At 44.4% G+C, this 13993-nt stretch overlaps 2 protein-coding genes across 2 annotated transcripts in view; both read right to left on the bottom strand.

Annotated features, from left to right (window-relative positions):
* Nucleotides 1-13993, bottom strand: part of LOC140374501 (vitelline membrane outer layer protein 1 homolog) — a 321142-nt gene that overhangs the window by 228043 nt on the left and 79106 nt on the right. The gene's annotated exons all lie outside the window — the stretch shown is intronic.
* The window catches only part of notchl (notch receptor, like), a 26783-nt gene continuing 14369 nt past the window's right edge, over nt 1580-13993 (bottom strand). Inside the window, exons 5-11 of the mRNA XM_072460941.1 lie at nt 13061-13433; nt 12249-12418; nt 11414-11475; nt 11194-11317; nt 5989-6086; nt 5021-5337; nt 1580-2242 (exon numbers count right to left, since the gene is read on the bottom strand). Coding sequence (XP_072317042.1) covers nt 1741-2242; nt 5021-5337; nt 5989-6086; nt 11194-11317; nt 11414-11475; nt 12249-12418; nt 13061-13433 — 1646 coding nt within the window. The 3' untranslated portion in view covers nt 1580-1740. The remainder of the gene's footprint in view (nt 2243-5020; nt 5338-5988; nt 6087-11193; nt 11318-11413; nt 11476-12248; nt 12419-13060; nt 13434-13993) is intronic.

The following is a 13993-nucleotide window of genomic DNA, read 5'->3' as shown; positions in this document are numbered from 1 at the left end:
TCAGGACTACGTTTCTTAATGACTATATTTCACATCTAAACCAACTTGATGCTGACTGTGTCATCTAAACTTGTGACTAAATCATGTTTTAGTTTAGTTTGCCACAAGAACTGGTTTGAAGTGTGTTCATGTCGTACTTAATGTACTTTCTCATTACCTGCTATTGATGTGTGTTCGTTGACAATGTTGTGTATTTTATTGTGGTTACATGTCATTTTTGCTGGTTTGAGTTAAATTTGCCCAAACTGAGAATAAGTTTGACCAAGAGTTAAAGCCACTCCCACTTGGCCACTCCCCCCAGGTCAATAAAAGAGCAGACTCAGCTCTGCTCTCTCTCTTCTTCCATCGTGACCTGCCAGGACGACACACCGGGTCGGGGACCCCCGCAGGGGCCCCTCACCCACCAGGGAGACATCTTCACCCTGGACTCATCAAACTCTTCGAATGCTAAACCTGCTCAAGCATCAGCGCCCGGACAGCTCCAAGGACGCAAAGAACTCTGAGGACGCAAAGACGTGGGAGGCCTTGCTCCACACCTTCCTTGGACACGTGAGACCTGAGAGTGGCTGATTACAGAGTGGCATTTAAAGACAGGTTCCCTTGAATTATTCCCCAAAACCAATTAAAACCTAATTCTTAATACCAGCATTTATTCTAACTAAGTTGAGCCCAGGCACAGCCTGTGTAACCAAATGTGTGATTAATTGATTTTATATCTTTGTTTATTAAACCACACAAAACCATCCTGGTTTATAGAGCCTTTGTATTGATCTTTATAGAATTATAATTGTCGGTCAATGAATTGTGTTCCCCCCTTCAGAGAATGAGACTGAGTAGATGTTAGTGTTTTGCTGAACAAGCTTCAGATGGTGCCCTTTTAAATATAAATATGAACATTAACTACCTAAAACGCTACACGTGTTGTCCAAATGTAATGGCTAGTCCCAGAGAATATACATTACATCTTGATACAAATGTGTGAGCAGGAAACAAGTATAATTACCCTACAGCAAAGTGTCTTGTCCAAGGACACAACGGCAAATTAGTCCCTGCCTCACCAATTAGTTCAATGTTTCTTTATTTGTTTTATCTATTTTGCTAAATATTGTGTTAGTATGGATAGCCTACTTAAAACTATTTGCAACATAATTTTCCATGTGTGTGACTATGAGGAGTTTGCGCTCAAAACCTCAAAAGAGACCTCAGGGAAGACCTCAGGAGGGTTACATAGTTAGGCCCAAGCCCCCAAACAGTGTAGACGCTTGTAAGTTCACCAAACCACAGTTGTGCGTCAATGCAAGGATGGCACTGGCAGCTCAAACAGAACGTCTGCACGCAGCACTGTCTTTGTGTTATTCAATGGGGAAGCCGTTCAAACCTGATACGTGCAGGTAAAGCCCCTGGAAACTAACTAACTGACTGCGCTTGTATTTACCGTCTGTGTGGCAGTGAGACCACTAGGTGGTGCACTTGAGCTTATTGAAAACAGTGAGCAAGTGCACCACCTAGTGGTTGTTTATCTGCACAGGAAAATAGGAGAGATAGGGTGTTGTCCTATTTCATCATTTGACATAATATGTGGTTTTGTAAACACTTTATTTGACATATTTCAAAAATAAAAAATAATGTCATATGGTTTATTAATAATGTGCACTGCGTTGTTACTGTCAGTGTTACAGAGCAGGAGTGATTGGAGTAGATAAGTCGCACAGGATATGGCAGGACTGTAGAGTCTGTGGATCAGAGTGCGGTCTGTGTGGGGTCGCCATGACTCTGGGGCCTCTCACGGCTCTTCTGCTCTGTGTGGGTGGGACTAACTGCTGCTGGCTCCACCCTGTTTAAGTTCTCAGCATGTACCATGGTGCCGTTTGATTGGACACTGGTTTCTGAGGGTGGGGACAAGGCTCTGTTTGCGAGCTCATTGGTTGCCGGTGGTGTCACTATGACATAGTTGGGCTCTGGCTGTGGGGCACTGGGGCGCCGCTGCAGTGCATGCTGGGTACAGGAGAAAGAGCGTTGGCGAGGGGTGGGCTGTGGAGACAGGAAGTGAGGAGTTATGGCCCGTGGGACATCTTGAGGCCTCTCGCGGTCCTCGTCCTCTGATGTCACTTCCTGCAGGGTGGTGATTGGTCGAGGCGAGCGGCCCATGACTCGGGGAGGGACAAGGGCTGTTGTTGATTGGTTGATCAGGGGCCTCCAAGTGTGAGGGGAGGGGTACTGCTCTCTTCCAGGTGACCAATCACTGACAAGAAAGAATATCAAACATTACTATGCATGTTGTTGGAAAGTATTTGGAGCTTGTCACCCTCTTTCATAAGTGGGAGGACATGAATAACACTCGAATACTTGTACTAGTAGAACCACTATATAAGCAATGTGGGAAAGTGTCTTGCCTAAGGACACAGTAACCTTTCCTCTAGTGCTTCACTGTTGCACCTGGTATTCCTGCGGTCTACCACCCAAGTACAAACCAGGCCCTGTCCTGCTCAAGAGCTGATGAGATAGGACATTGGCAAGTAGGTACGGCCACATTTTAAGAATAAGACTTGTGAGGGGCATTTCGTCATTGTTTTGTGTCAAACTCCAGCAGCAGCAGACTGGACTGATCCATCAGTGTCAGACTCTGTTGGTTTAAATAGAGAACGAGGGAAAAGTCTTGCCGCTAAAATATGCTATAAAGTAGACTGATTTGTGTAAAATGTCCAATGTTCATGTGACCAACAAGTCAACAATGCACCAATTCCCCGAGCGGTCCAAAAACGGCTTTTTAGTCTGTATAGTACTTATTTTCTCTGGAAGTTGGCAGCCCTGTGTTCACTAATACAATGTATTTACCAATGTGACCAGGGCCGGCCCAAGACTTCAGGGGACCCTAAGCGAAAACATTTTTGGGGGCCCCTCACCACGTCATCAGAATCAGTTTTATTGCCATTGTCAGTAAACAATTCACATATGGGAACTTTCTTCAACACAAACAAAGCACCAAAACTCCAGGGCATCCGTTTGCCAGTTAGTTTATTCTCAGCACCTCACAAGCTCAAATATTGCTAACTTAAATCCCACAATGCAACTTGGTATTCCGCTGACATCACCTCTACTCCCTGTACAAATAACACACATCCCAGATATGTTTTTGGGCGTATTTATGGGGGTTAAGTGTCTACAGCCACATTAGCAGTTTAAATTAATGAACAGGGGGGGTCTGGGGGCCCTTCCCCAGAGATTTTCAGACCTTTTTGGGTCTTCTGCTGCATTTTAATGTGGTCCAGCCGGCTAAAGTAAGAGTAAAATGTTGAGGTTGTAATGCTATAAAATGATGATGTGATGAAACTGCGCCAGGAGAAAATGATTAAAGCCAATTATTAATACATTATGGTACTTAATTACTCAATACAATATTGGCTATGAAAAATAATTATGATCAAATTGATTCATTTTAACTGAAAATGTAAAAGTATTAGTTATCCTTACTAATTTATCTTTTACAGCTCCCAACTGTTCCTTCTTGCTAAAGTGACAAAACAAGTTATATTCAATTAAACAAATGGCATAAGCATTGCTTGATTAACAATTAACACTGATAAAACAAACATGTTATTCCCAGAGAATGAACAGAACGAGAAGTGAAGGTCCAAATCTAGCTATAGTGAAGCGACTGCGTTTCTGCAACTTTGCCACTTTTGTATAAAAATATATAGTATTATTCTATAACAGACGTAATTATAATATGTCTGGTTATTTTTCACTATCAATTTATTATAATTTATAACAAATAGTCTAATGATGCTTTTTAAATAAAATGTTTTATTGCTCTCTTAAAAGTGAATTACAATATAAATGTTTGTTCTGATCAGAACACCACACACTGGACTGCTGCATGAAACAATGCTGCGATGTGATTGGCTGATGGACCTTACGTGCATAAACCTTTATGTTCCTCTCGTTGCACGTTAAGAAGTCAAACAGACATCACGAGTCACGATTGATCTCACACATGGTGATGTGAGAGAGAGGGACGCAAACTCAAACCCGCTCATCTCTGACTGAGGCTGCACAGGGGCCCGGGACAGGGGCCCGGGACAGGGGCCCGGGACAGGGGCCGCACACTGTTCACTCCAAAGTCTCACGTCAGAGGTTCTGGACGAGACGGCGCTCGTCCGGACCGGATCTCCGCCTCTTAGTGACCCGGACCATAGAGGCCCCTCACCGGCCTCACCTGCAGCTCACACTATGGGGCTGGTGTAAATGTTAAGCTTATTATTTTTCATTCAGACATATTATTGTGCGCGGGGCAGAGCTCTCGTCGCCTCCAGCCTGAGCGAACTAACGTGACAGAATCTTGTTGTTTCAAACAGAAGCATTAACCGTCTCTTTGTAAGAGAAGTTCAATACCTGGAGAGTGTTGTTGAGTTTGCAGTTTCTTTACATCGTCAAGACGTTTCTTCTTTCGTTTTTCGGTATCGGGGGGATATATTCTTCTGGACATGAGGACCACGCAGGGACCACGTTGTGTTGTGTTTATATTTTGCTCTTGTTCTGCTCGCGCACAATGAAGTTGACCAATCAGCGCAGGTCTGGTGTCTTGGTTGCCAGATTGTCATTACAAATAAATGCGGTTTGTGCGTTATGTGTTACCGCTGTGTGCGCTGCCGCGCCAGCAGCGCTACTACACTAGTGGCGCACGCTGCGCTTGCACTTCGCATAAGACGGGTTGCCAGATTGGGGGCCCTATTAAAGCCTCGGGGCCCTACGCGGCTGCTTAGTTCGCTTATAGGCTGGGCCGGCCCTGAATGTGACCCAGCACCTATGCGATTGTTCCATGGCTTTTGTTTACTTTATTTTTTCTCATATATATTCAGTGTTGTTCTGGCTAATGTAGCCCATCTCTGTAGACATTTAACCCCCCTGTAACCAAAATGGCAGATTTCCATGGTAGCAGCTGTTTTTTGACATTCATGATCTATTGCTTTTGTCTTTTCTGTTCTATTCCTACATGAAAATGCTCCTGCCACCAACTCACCTTTGGGGCAGCGCTCCTATGGTGCCGGAGAATGAGGCGCTTCTACCGGGCAGGACCTGTGTACCCCCCCAGGGCGTGTAGCCCACAACCCTGTCGTCCCACAGCACGTCACAGCTGCTGTCCACCACGGCTGGCCTCCTCTGCATCTGATGAGCCAGAAGCATCTCTAGGATCTGGTGGTGCATGCCCTCCTGAGCCGCATCCACCGCATGGCGCCCCCTTCTGTCCCGAAGGTCCAGGTTGGCTCCTTGAAGGAGGAGGAGCCTGGCAGTGTCATAGCAACCATGTAGTGCAGACAAGAAGAGTGCCGTTTCACCCTGTAGAAGACGACAAAGGTGCATGTGGGAGTGAATTGGAAAAGAGTATCAAAGTTATGGACCCTCTTGGTTTCAGAATAGGACATGGTTGTGTTTGTTCGGTGTAGAAGCTCATTTATGTTCTGTTTTTGAGCAAGCAGTGCGTTTGTGACTACCGTCGCTGCATTTTGCATATCTATGCTGTGTTCTGTTAATTCACCAAAACAGCATTTAAAAAAGGGTTAGAGAGGTGTTTACTTGTATTGCAGGTTGTATGTTGGAACTTCAACTGTGCTGTGTTCATTACTGTCCCCAGTGGTCAGCACATCCATTGCTGAGCATTCACTAAAATATTGCTACAATGATAATCTTAGTAAGCAAATAACTCCATTCAAAATGAATTTATATTATTTAAAAGTATCATGATACACATCTCTGCACCAATACACATATTGCCAAGAAGTCCGTCACAATATATTGCTGTATCAATATTTTGAGTCTCGTCTTAGAAGGTGGACAGAAGCCTCCATGTGCTTGGAACCTAGAGCATAAATGATCCTCTAGTGTCGCTTGCATAATTCCATCTTATCTAGAGTTTCTGCAGCCTCAGATCACTTCCATCTCTGAATGAGAACACAATCCGTCTTGGATGACCCCCCCACAGGACGTTACCTTGTTGTCCTGCAGGTCCACAGCGGCTCCATAGCGGATAAGAGTCCTCGCCAAAGACAGGTGGTTTACTGAGCATGCCCAGTGCAGCGCCGACCTCCCTGAGAGACAGTGAGAGCAGGTGGGACGTGAGGGAGGGGCACACAGAGGGGGTCACAAAGCCAAAACAACTATCCCACCAGTGAGTCATGGAAAAAGAAAAGGACATGGACAGGCAGAAAGTACAAAAGGCAAGCATGGAGTGGAGGTAGTGGGGAAGGGAGGGGGAAGCTTTAGATGACGTCAGAGTCAGGGGACGGCAACAGTGGGACAGCTGGACAAGGAGCAGGACACAAGGGGGGTTATGGAGAGACAGGCACAAAGACAAAATCAGTAGGTGAGAGAAAACAGGTAAGTCCACTACTCGCATTCACTCCAGTGTCAGCCACTTCAAATGGTCAAGTAAAGGCTGTGTGGTAGAAAAGTTCAAAAAGTTTCATCTGAACACCATTTTACCCTCACCCTCTTTCAGTGTCACATCAGATCCTTAGTGCTCTCTCTCTCTCTCTCCCTGCTCTCTCTCTCTCTCCCTGCTCTCTCTCCCCTCTCTCTCTCTCCCTGCTCTCTCTCTCCCTGCTCTCTCCCTGCTCTCTCTCCACTCTCTCTCTCCCCCCTCTCTCTCCCTGCTCTCTCTCTCTCTCTCTCTCCCTCTCTCAGCTGAGGCACGGGGCTCTGGAGGTCCACGCTCCTCGTCTGACGTCTCATGTCAAAGGATTTTATTTAGTCTCCTTAAGAGCTGTAGTTCAGTCTAACGGTTTTACTGTTACATTATTACGATTGAGGCCTTAGATTGCTCACTTTGTGGACAGGGGATTATCACGCAGGGCAGTGTGGGCTACAGTCTGACCTGAGCACGTTCAGCACAATCAGGCTCATATTATGACAGATACTGAGGAGGAGAGAAGTCTGGTTTCCACTGACCATCGCCGCTACAGGCCACGCCCTCAGATGAGCAGCGCCTTGTGAAGGTTTCTGTTTAAAGACTCACAGATTAGTGTTTCCACCTCCATCTCAGAGAATTTCATATTTTTTTGCCTTTTCTCGTCCGTCTGCAGCACCCTCGCCCTTGTGAATATGCACTTGCGGTTAGCGACAGTGCGTCATCATCATTCTGGAGCGCAGACACTACATTTCTTGGGGTGCAGGAGATCCTGGGTTCGACAGAAATGTATTTCCGGTTTTAACTTTTTAAACTTATAGATTGCACAGTCTAGTTTGTTTTGCGATGAGTTAGCTACACTCTTGCTAATACAGAGCCATGGCATAAACTAGTTTTAACCAGACGAAGTAAACCTAACTTCGAGAAAATAATGGCTGGACATAGGGATTCATACCTAAACCCACGTTCAGGTTCAAGTCCGGAGGATTCGAATCCAGAGGTTTAGGTTCAGGTCCGGACCTAATGAGTCCGACTGGACTCATGCCATTTTTGCATAATGTTATAACAGCGTAACACAAGCTACTTGGCTAAATTAAGTTGAAGACACTTGAAAAAGGACGACTATCAAACACAAGGCTTAACTGCAGAGTGAAATAAACTCAACTTGTCTGCTTTATTCACTGTTTTTCACTTTAAACTTACAAATCACAAGCTACAGTTAACACACATTCATGTGTTTTACTTGAGGAACAACTTCTGAACAAGAGCATGTTGAGTATTGTTGACAGAGTCAGTCTGGGTCAAGGGTCAAAGCAGCTGTTTCATCTAATACAATGTTTTGTCTTCAGACACATTTCCACTCTATAATGTTACAGATCCTTTGGCATCAAAAGTCAGGTCAAAACCTTCAAACAGACAATACACCAGTGTAAATAATTAAGTCAGTGTAAAATAACAGAGTTACAAATACTAGCATAAAAGTCAACTTGAATCACTATAAAGCATCAACTTAGCAGTATCAAAAGTAGAATATGAAAATATTTTACATAACACATCAAAATAATACATCATATTAGCAGCATTAAACACCAGACCATATTTAACAACTGTAGAATACAAATACAAAATACTATTACAAAATATAAACTCCAATTAATGAATGCAGCAATTAAGCAATATTAATTTAACTTAGTATTTACTTAATACCAAATACATCACACCACAACATAACACTTAAGTTATTTCATTCATATTTACACCCAGACCAAAGACCCAGACAAGACCATGCTGACCCCGCCCCTTTAACACACAGCGACGCCCACAGCACATTAACAATCACAACATCGCACGTGGCGACCACAGCTTAAAGCAGTTCTGATAAAGCCATCGATCTCACCGGCTTCACTTTAGTGTTCACGTGTGGAGACACGGTTCACTTCAGTGTTCACGTGTGGAGACACGGTTCACTTCAGTGTTCACGTGTGGAGACACGGTTCACTTCAGTGTTCACACGTGGAGACACGGTTCACTTCAGTGTTCACGTGTGGAGACACGGTTCACTTCAGTGTTCACGTGTGGAGACACGGTTCACTTCAGTGTTCACGTGTGGAGACACGGTTCACTTCAGTGTTCACACGTGGAGACACGGTTCACTTCAGTGTTCACACGTGGAGACACGGTTCACTTCAGTGTTCACACGTGGAGACACGGTTCACTTCAGTGTTCACACGTGGAGACACGGTTCACTTCAGTGTTCACACGTGGAGACACGGTTAACTTCAGTGTTCACGTGTGGAGACACGGTTCACTTCAGTGTTCACGTGTGGATACACGGTTAACTTCAGTGTTCACGTGTGGAGACACGGTTCACTTCAGTGTTCACGTGTGGAGACACGGTTCACTTCAGTGTTCACGTGTGGAGACACGGTTCACTTCAATGTTCACGTGTGGAGACACGGCTCACTTCAGTGTTCACGTGTGGAGACACGGTTCACTTCAGTGTTCACGTGTGGAGACACGGTTCACTTCAGTGTTCACGTGTGGAGACACGGTTCACTTCAGTGTTCACGTGTGGAGACACGGTTCACTTCAATGTTCACGTGTGGAGACACGGCTCACTTCAGTGTTCACGTGTGGAGACACGGTTCACTTCAGTGTTCACACGTGGAGACACGGTTCACTTCAGTGTTCACACGTGGAGACACGGTTAACTTCAGTGTTCACGTGTGGAGACACGGTTCACTTCAGTGTTCACACGTGGAGACACGGTTCACTTCAATGTTCACGTGTGGAGACACGGCTCACTTCAGTGTTCACGTGTGGAGACACGGTTCACTTCAGTGTTCACGTGTGGAGACACGGTTCACTTCAGTGTTCACGTGTGGAGACACGGTTCACTTCAGTGTTCACGTGTGTTTTTTTATGAGTCCAGAATCGAATCACCGGGGTTTCGGTTTTATTGGACCTGAACCGAAACGTTTTTACAAGTGCGTACAGTTGTGCTGCGCGGGTTTTTATAAGTTGCCTTTTTAATTTTTTTGCGGTCGTTACATGTTTGCTTTCTGGTAGCACCCTTTCATTTATAAATGAGGCCCCAGGTACTGTTCAGTTGGACTAGGTTTATTCTTGTATTAGTTGGCGTTAAACACTCGGTCTTGATGTTAGGTTTTGTTTGGAGCTACTTTGTCCAGAGGGCATTTTATCATGAAACATTTATGGCCAGGTTAAAGTCGACACTATGCTTTTTTCAGGTATATATTACTATTACATATTTAGATCAAATTGTGTTATAATAAACTACATTTATTTAAAAATGCCTTTATAATAGAAACAAGTCAATTGATTCGTTGACTTGAGTCTTCGAACAGCAGAACTCTGCTCTTCAGAGTGACATTACACCGCATTATCAGATTTTCATGAACTTAAATTAGCTATGTGACATTTTTTAACCCCACATGTGTGCCCCAGAGTCAGATTTTTTTTTCTTGTAATCCATAACCAGTAAATACAGAGAAGTGGGTGGGGGGTGAAAAAACACCTTTTAATCAATTAATTAATCAAAATACTATGTTATTCAAGTTAATGAGGGAACATTGTTAAAACTAAGCTGACATATTTACATATTGATTTATTGTGATACAACATTAGGCGATGTAATAGTAATATTGTGTATATCTTGGTATATTTAACAATTTTTGTGACAGTTTTACTTTTACATACTGTGAACACGCTAGGTTATAGCCATGAGCTTGTTTCCATCTGTTAACCTGCATTTATGCTCGCAACACATACATGGACACTGGAAGCAAGGTGGGTGAAGTGTCTTGCCCATGGACACAATAACAGAGTGCACTACTGCCTCCCTGTGGCACCTGGTGTTACAGTGGTCTCCCAACTTAGAACTAACCAGGCCCACTCCTGCTCAGCATCCGAGACCCGACGAGCTGGGCATTGACAGGTTGGTCTGGCCACATTGCTTGTTTGGAGACAGGAAAGGTCATAAAATACATTCAACATATTCACTGTTTTGATGAGTAAAATGGGTGCGTTTCATGTTAAGTTTGTGCAGGTGGTGGCTAAACAAATGAATGCTGTTGTTGAAAAGTATTTGGTTCTTTAAAAATGTGATTAATCATGTGCAATAAATAGAAGAACGCACGGATCGCAAAATTGTGATAACGTATTGTGGACCATGTTGTATCGAATCAGGAGCTTGTGATGCTGCCTGAGAATACAAACTTCTCCAGTACTTTACGTAGAGTGAGTCTGGCACAAACACAAACAGAACCGTTCAACCGGATTCGTTTATTTCAGTGATGCATGTGAAGCTCATTGGTCGTCATTGTTTAGAGCAAAATCAAACTTCTCTCCCCTCAGACTATTGGCTTTTTGTGCGTCACTCATTCATGCATTTTTTTCTGTGTAAGCAGCCATATTTGTTCTTATATGAATGTCCCTCAATGCCAATCAATCACGCCCATCTGAAGTCTGGGTGATGAAACCAGCGACCAGACTTATATTGATGTGTATGAAGAAATTCAGAAATATCACTCTAGACTTTCCATGCAAGTCTGCTCTGGTTATAATATGGTTAGAAACTCATAAAAGTCCATTTTAGATAATTATGTCCCCTCTAACAGCCTGGCCCACAGGAGTTGTCAAAATGTCCAGCTGAGGAAGCTAATAGTTTCTTTCTTGCCTTGTGTTGACCTCCAGGAGAACGTTGACCTTCAGCACTGGACTGCTCTGCTCTGGCTGTGAAAGTCCTGTGTTTGTGTTGGGAGCCTCACCTGTGTGGTCAGTATTATTGACTGGGACCCCAGCTCGCAGCAGCTCCAGCACCACTCTGTCCAGTCCACTCCTGACCGCTCGGATCAGAACCACTGAGCCATCCGGGCCGCACCACTCTGCCGACTACCGACACAAACAGGTGGTGTCTTTCATCTTTCACTTAGACATGTATGCAATCAATAATGCATAATAATACTGCAGAGTGTGAAGAGAACGTACATGCTGTGGAGGGCTGAGCAGAGGAGGGGGCATGGCGTTTCTTTCCCAGCCTCTAGGGGGAGCTGACATACAACAAGAACATTATGGATTTTGAATTTGTTGATAATAGATAATAAAGTAAATAACAAAAAAATCTTGAGTTCATAAAGACACAATATGTAACTTTTCTGGTGTAGGGGCTCCTCTTTCTTTTCTCTGTGGAGATGTTAAGACTTTACCTGGACAGCCCCAAAGCATTAGGGACAAAAAACATGTGTATTGTATTAAAAAAGGGAGTAATCTGGACATTTTCTAATTTTAAATTATACAACACATTTTTACTTCCATTGGAAGATTGCTCTGAAAAGATAGACTTTATACTGCTATGGTTTAGATTAGCTCCACCCTCTTCCAGGGACTAGTTATAAGGTTACGGTGCACTTTAAGATAAATGTTTCCTCTGCATTTGACCCATCCTTCAAAGTGTTGTGTCGATGGCGAAACGGTAGCACCCAAAGAAAACCCATTCAGACACGGGGAGAAACACAGGATGGCCCAGTCTGGACGAGGAGTCTGACTTGATTTTGGCTTTGACCAAGGTTTGAGGAGACAGTTGTAAATAGAAGGTAACTTGTATCTTAACCCACCATTTTATTTATATAGAGATTGTCTTTTATCACAAAAATAGAATCATTGGTGGGATTAGACCAACCCATATCTATCTTGTATTTAAACAATTACTGGTGTTTTTATTGCATTGTAAGTAATGCTTAAACATCTCCATAGAGACAGAGATTTATAGAGTGCTTTAATAACTTATTCTGTGCAGAGTGTTGGAGTGGTGGGGGTCCCTTACCCTGTGAGGCAGAGCGTCCTTGTCCTGTTGCCCCCCTGTACGCCCGCTCCCCTGGGCTCCTGTGCTCACAGATGAAGGCCTCATGCCGTTTGGAGCAGCGGCTGACGTCCTCCATGGAGCTCTGCGTCATGTCTGTGTCACTACCAATGTCCTGCTCCCTCCTCAGAGGCCTGCATGAGGACACAAGGCATGTTTCAGTCAACACCATATTTAGCCTATATGAGCAGCCATTTTATTGAATGGAAAAACCTTGGCAAATAGTGAATGTGAATGTTAGATTTGCTTGGTATATGCAATACTCCATTGATAGGACTGAGAAATTAATAGGCTTTAAATTTAATCAAATTATTTCAAATAGTCAATGATCAGTTTGGTGCTTTTTACTGCAGAGGTCCACAGCCAATCTTCTGTCAGTAAAACATGTGGTTTGAAGCAGAGTTCCGACTTTGGAGGAAAAAATTGACAATAGCCACATTTCGACTGGCCCTGGCCCCCCAAACCAGAATGATTTTCTTAATAGTGGAGTGTGTCTCCTGCTCAGAGCCTGGCTCTGGTTCTAGAGGCAGATTCTGTTCTGGAGCAACTGACATCATCCAAACAGAACTGATCGTTCTCAATAAAGACTGCTTTTGAAGCTAGTACCACTGGCGGCCCGCTTTGGATTCCTTCAACAGGTTGATACAGTCCACTTACAGTAAGACAGTGGAGACACTTTTGAACTGTACCAAACTCCACTCCAAAGCGAACCAGTGGGAACATACCAATAGAAGGACATCACATAAACATAAACTCTGCTGCTCAGACAGCCACACCTCATGCGCATGGCGTCCTCCCCCAGCGGCTCACGTCTCCTCCTCTTCTCCGTTTGCTCTTTGGCCTTCTTCTTCCTCCTCAGACCCAGCTTGTCTCTGTCCCTGCTGTTGGAGGGGACTCGAGGGTCTGGGACAGAGCCGGTGCCTCCCCAGGCCGAGGTTTTGGTCTTGGTGGGACGGGGGCTCATGGAGAGCGTGCGGCCTCCCCCTTGGGTGCTCCTGTGGGTGCTCCCGTGGGTGCTCCCGTGGGTGCTCCCTGTGTGCACTGCCCGCTGTCTCACCCTCCTCATCACCATCAGCACCACCACACACAGGAGCAGCACAAGGCCCAGCACCACGGCAACTACAGCCCACATCCACGAAGCCATGGGGGCTGTCAAACACACTGCAGGTCAGACCGTGGGACTATGGGACCGTTGTTAACACATCCTCCCATTCAAATAAATAAACAAACAAAGTAAAAAGAAGTACATTCAAGGCATTCGGATGCTAATCAGGTACTCAGTGAAGAGGGAGTGAAAGCCAGGTTACAATAGGAGGCTAATAGCCCAGTATAGGGTTAGTTTGATGGTAAACAAAGAGGGTTAGTTTCTAGTGAAACCAAACACCCTTTATAAGGAGGTCCCGTCCGGTGGGCAGGGCCTACTCGGAGTAGGATAAATATCTGAGTTCCTGGTCTTGGTCCTGGACGAATGAGAAATTGCACCGACGTTTTCGTCAGTTTGCTCTCTCAATATATAAGCGTTTACCTAGAAACTATAAAACTGTCCAGTCTGATCCTAAAGATGTTTTATTATTTCATTGAATCCACTTCATCCACATATTTATTTGGGACAATGTGACTTCAAAGACTGTTTTTATCATTTACGCTTTACAATCTTGAACTAAACAAGATTTGTTCATGTTCAAGCATCCGCCTGATTTAAAGTGATA

The sequence above is a fragment of the Eucyclogobius newberryi genome, unplaced genomic scaffold, assembly GCF_026437365.1.
Source record: "Eucyclogobius newberryi isolate DKJ021-1_F unplaced genomic scaffold, fEucNew1.0.hap1 SCAF_3, whole genome shotgun sequence".
Lineage (NCBI taxonomy): Eukaryota > Metazoa > Chordata > Actinopteri > Gobiiformes > Gobiidae > Eucyclogobius > Eucyclogobius newberryi.
Note: the sequence above shows the minus strand (reverse complement) of the source record. Positions and strands in the feature narration are given on the sequence as shown.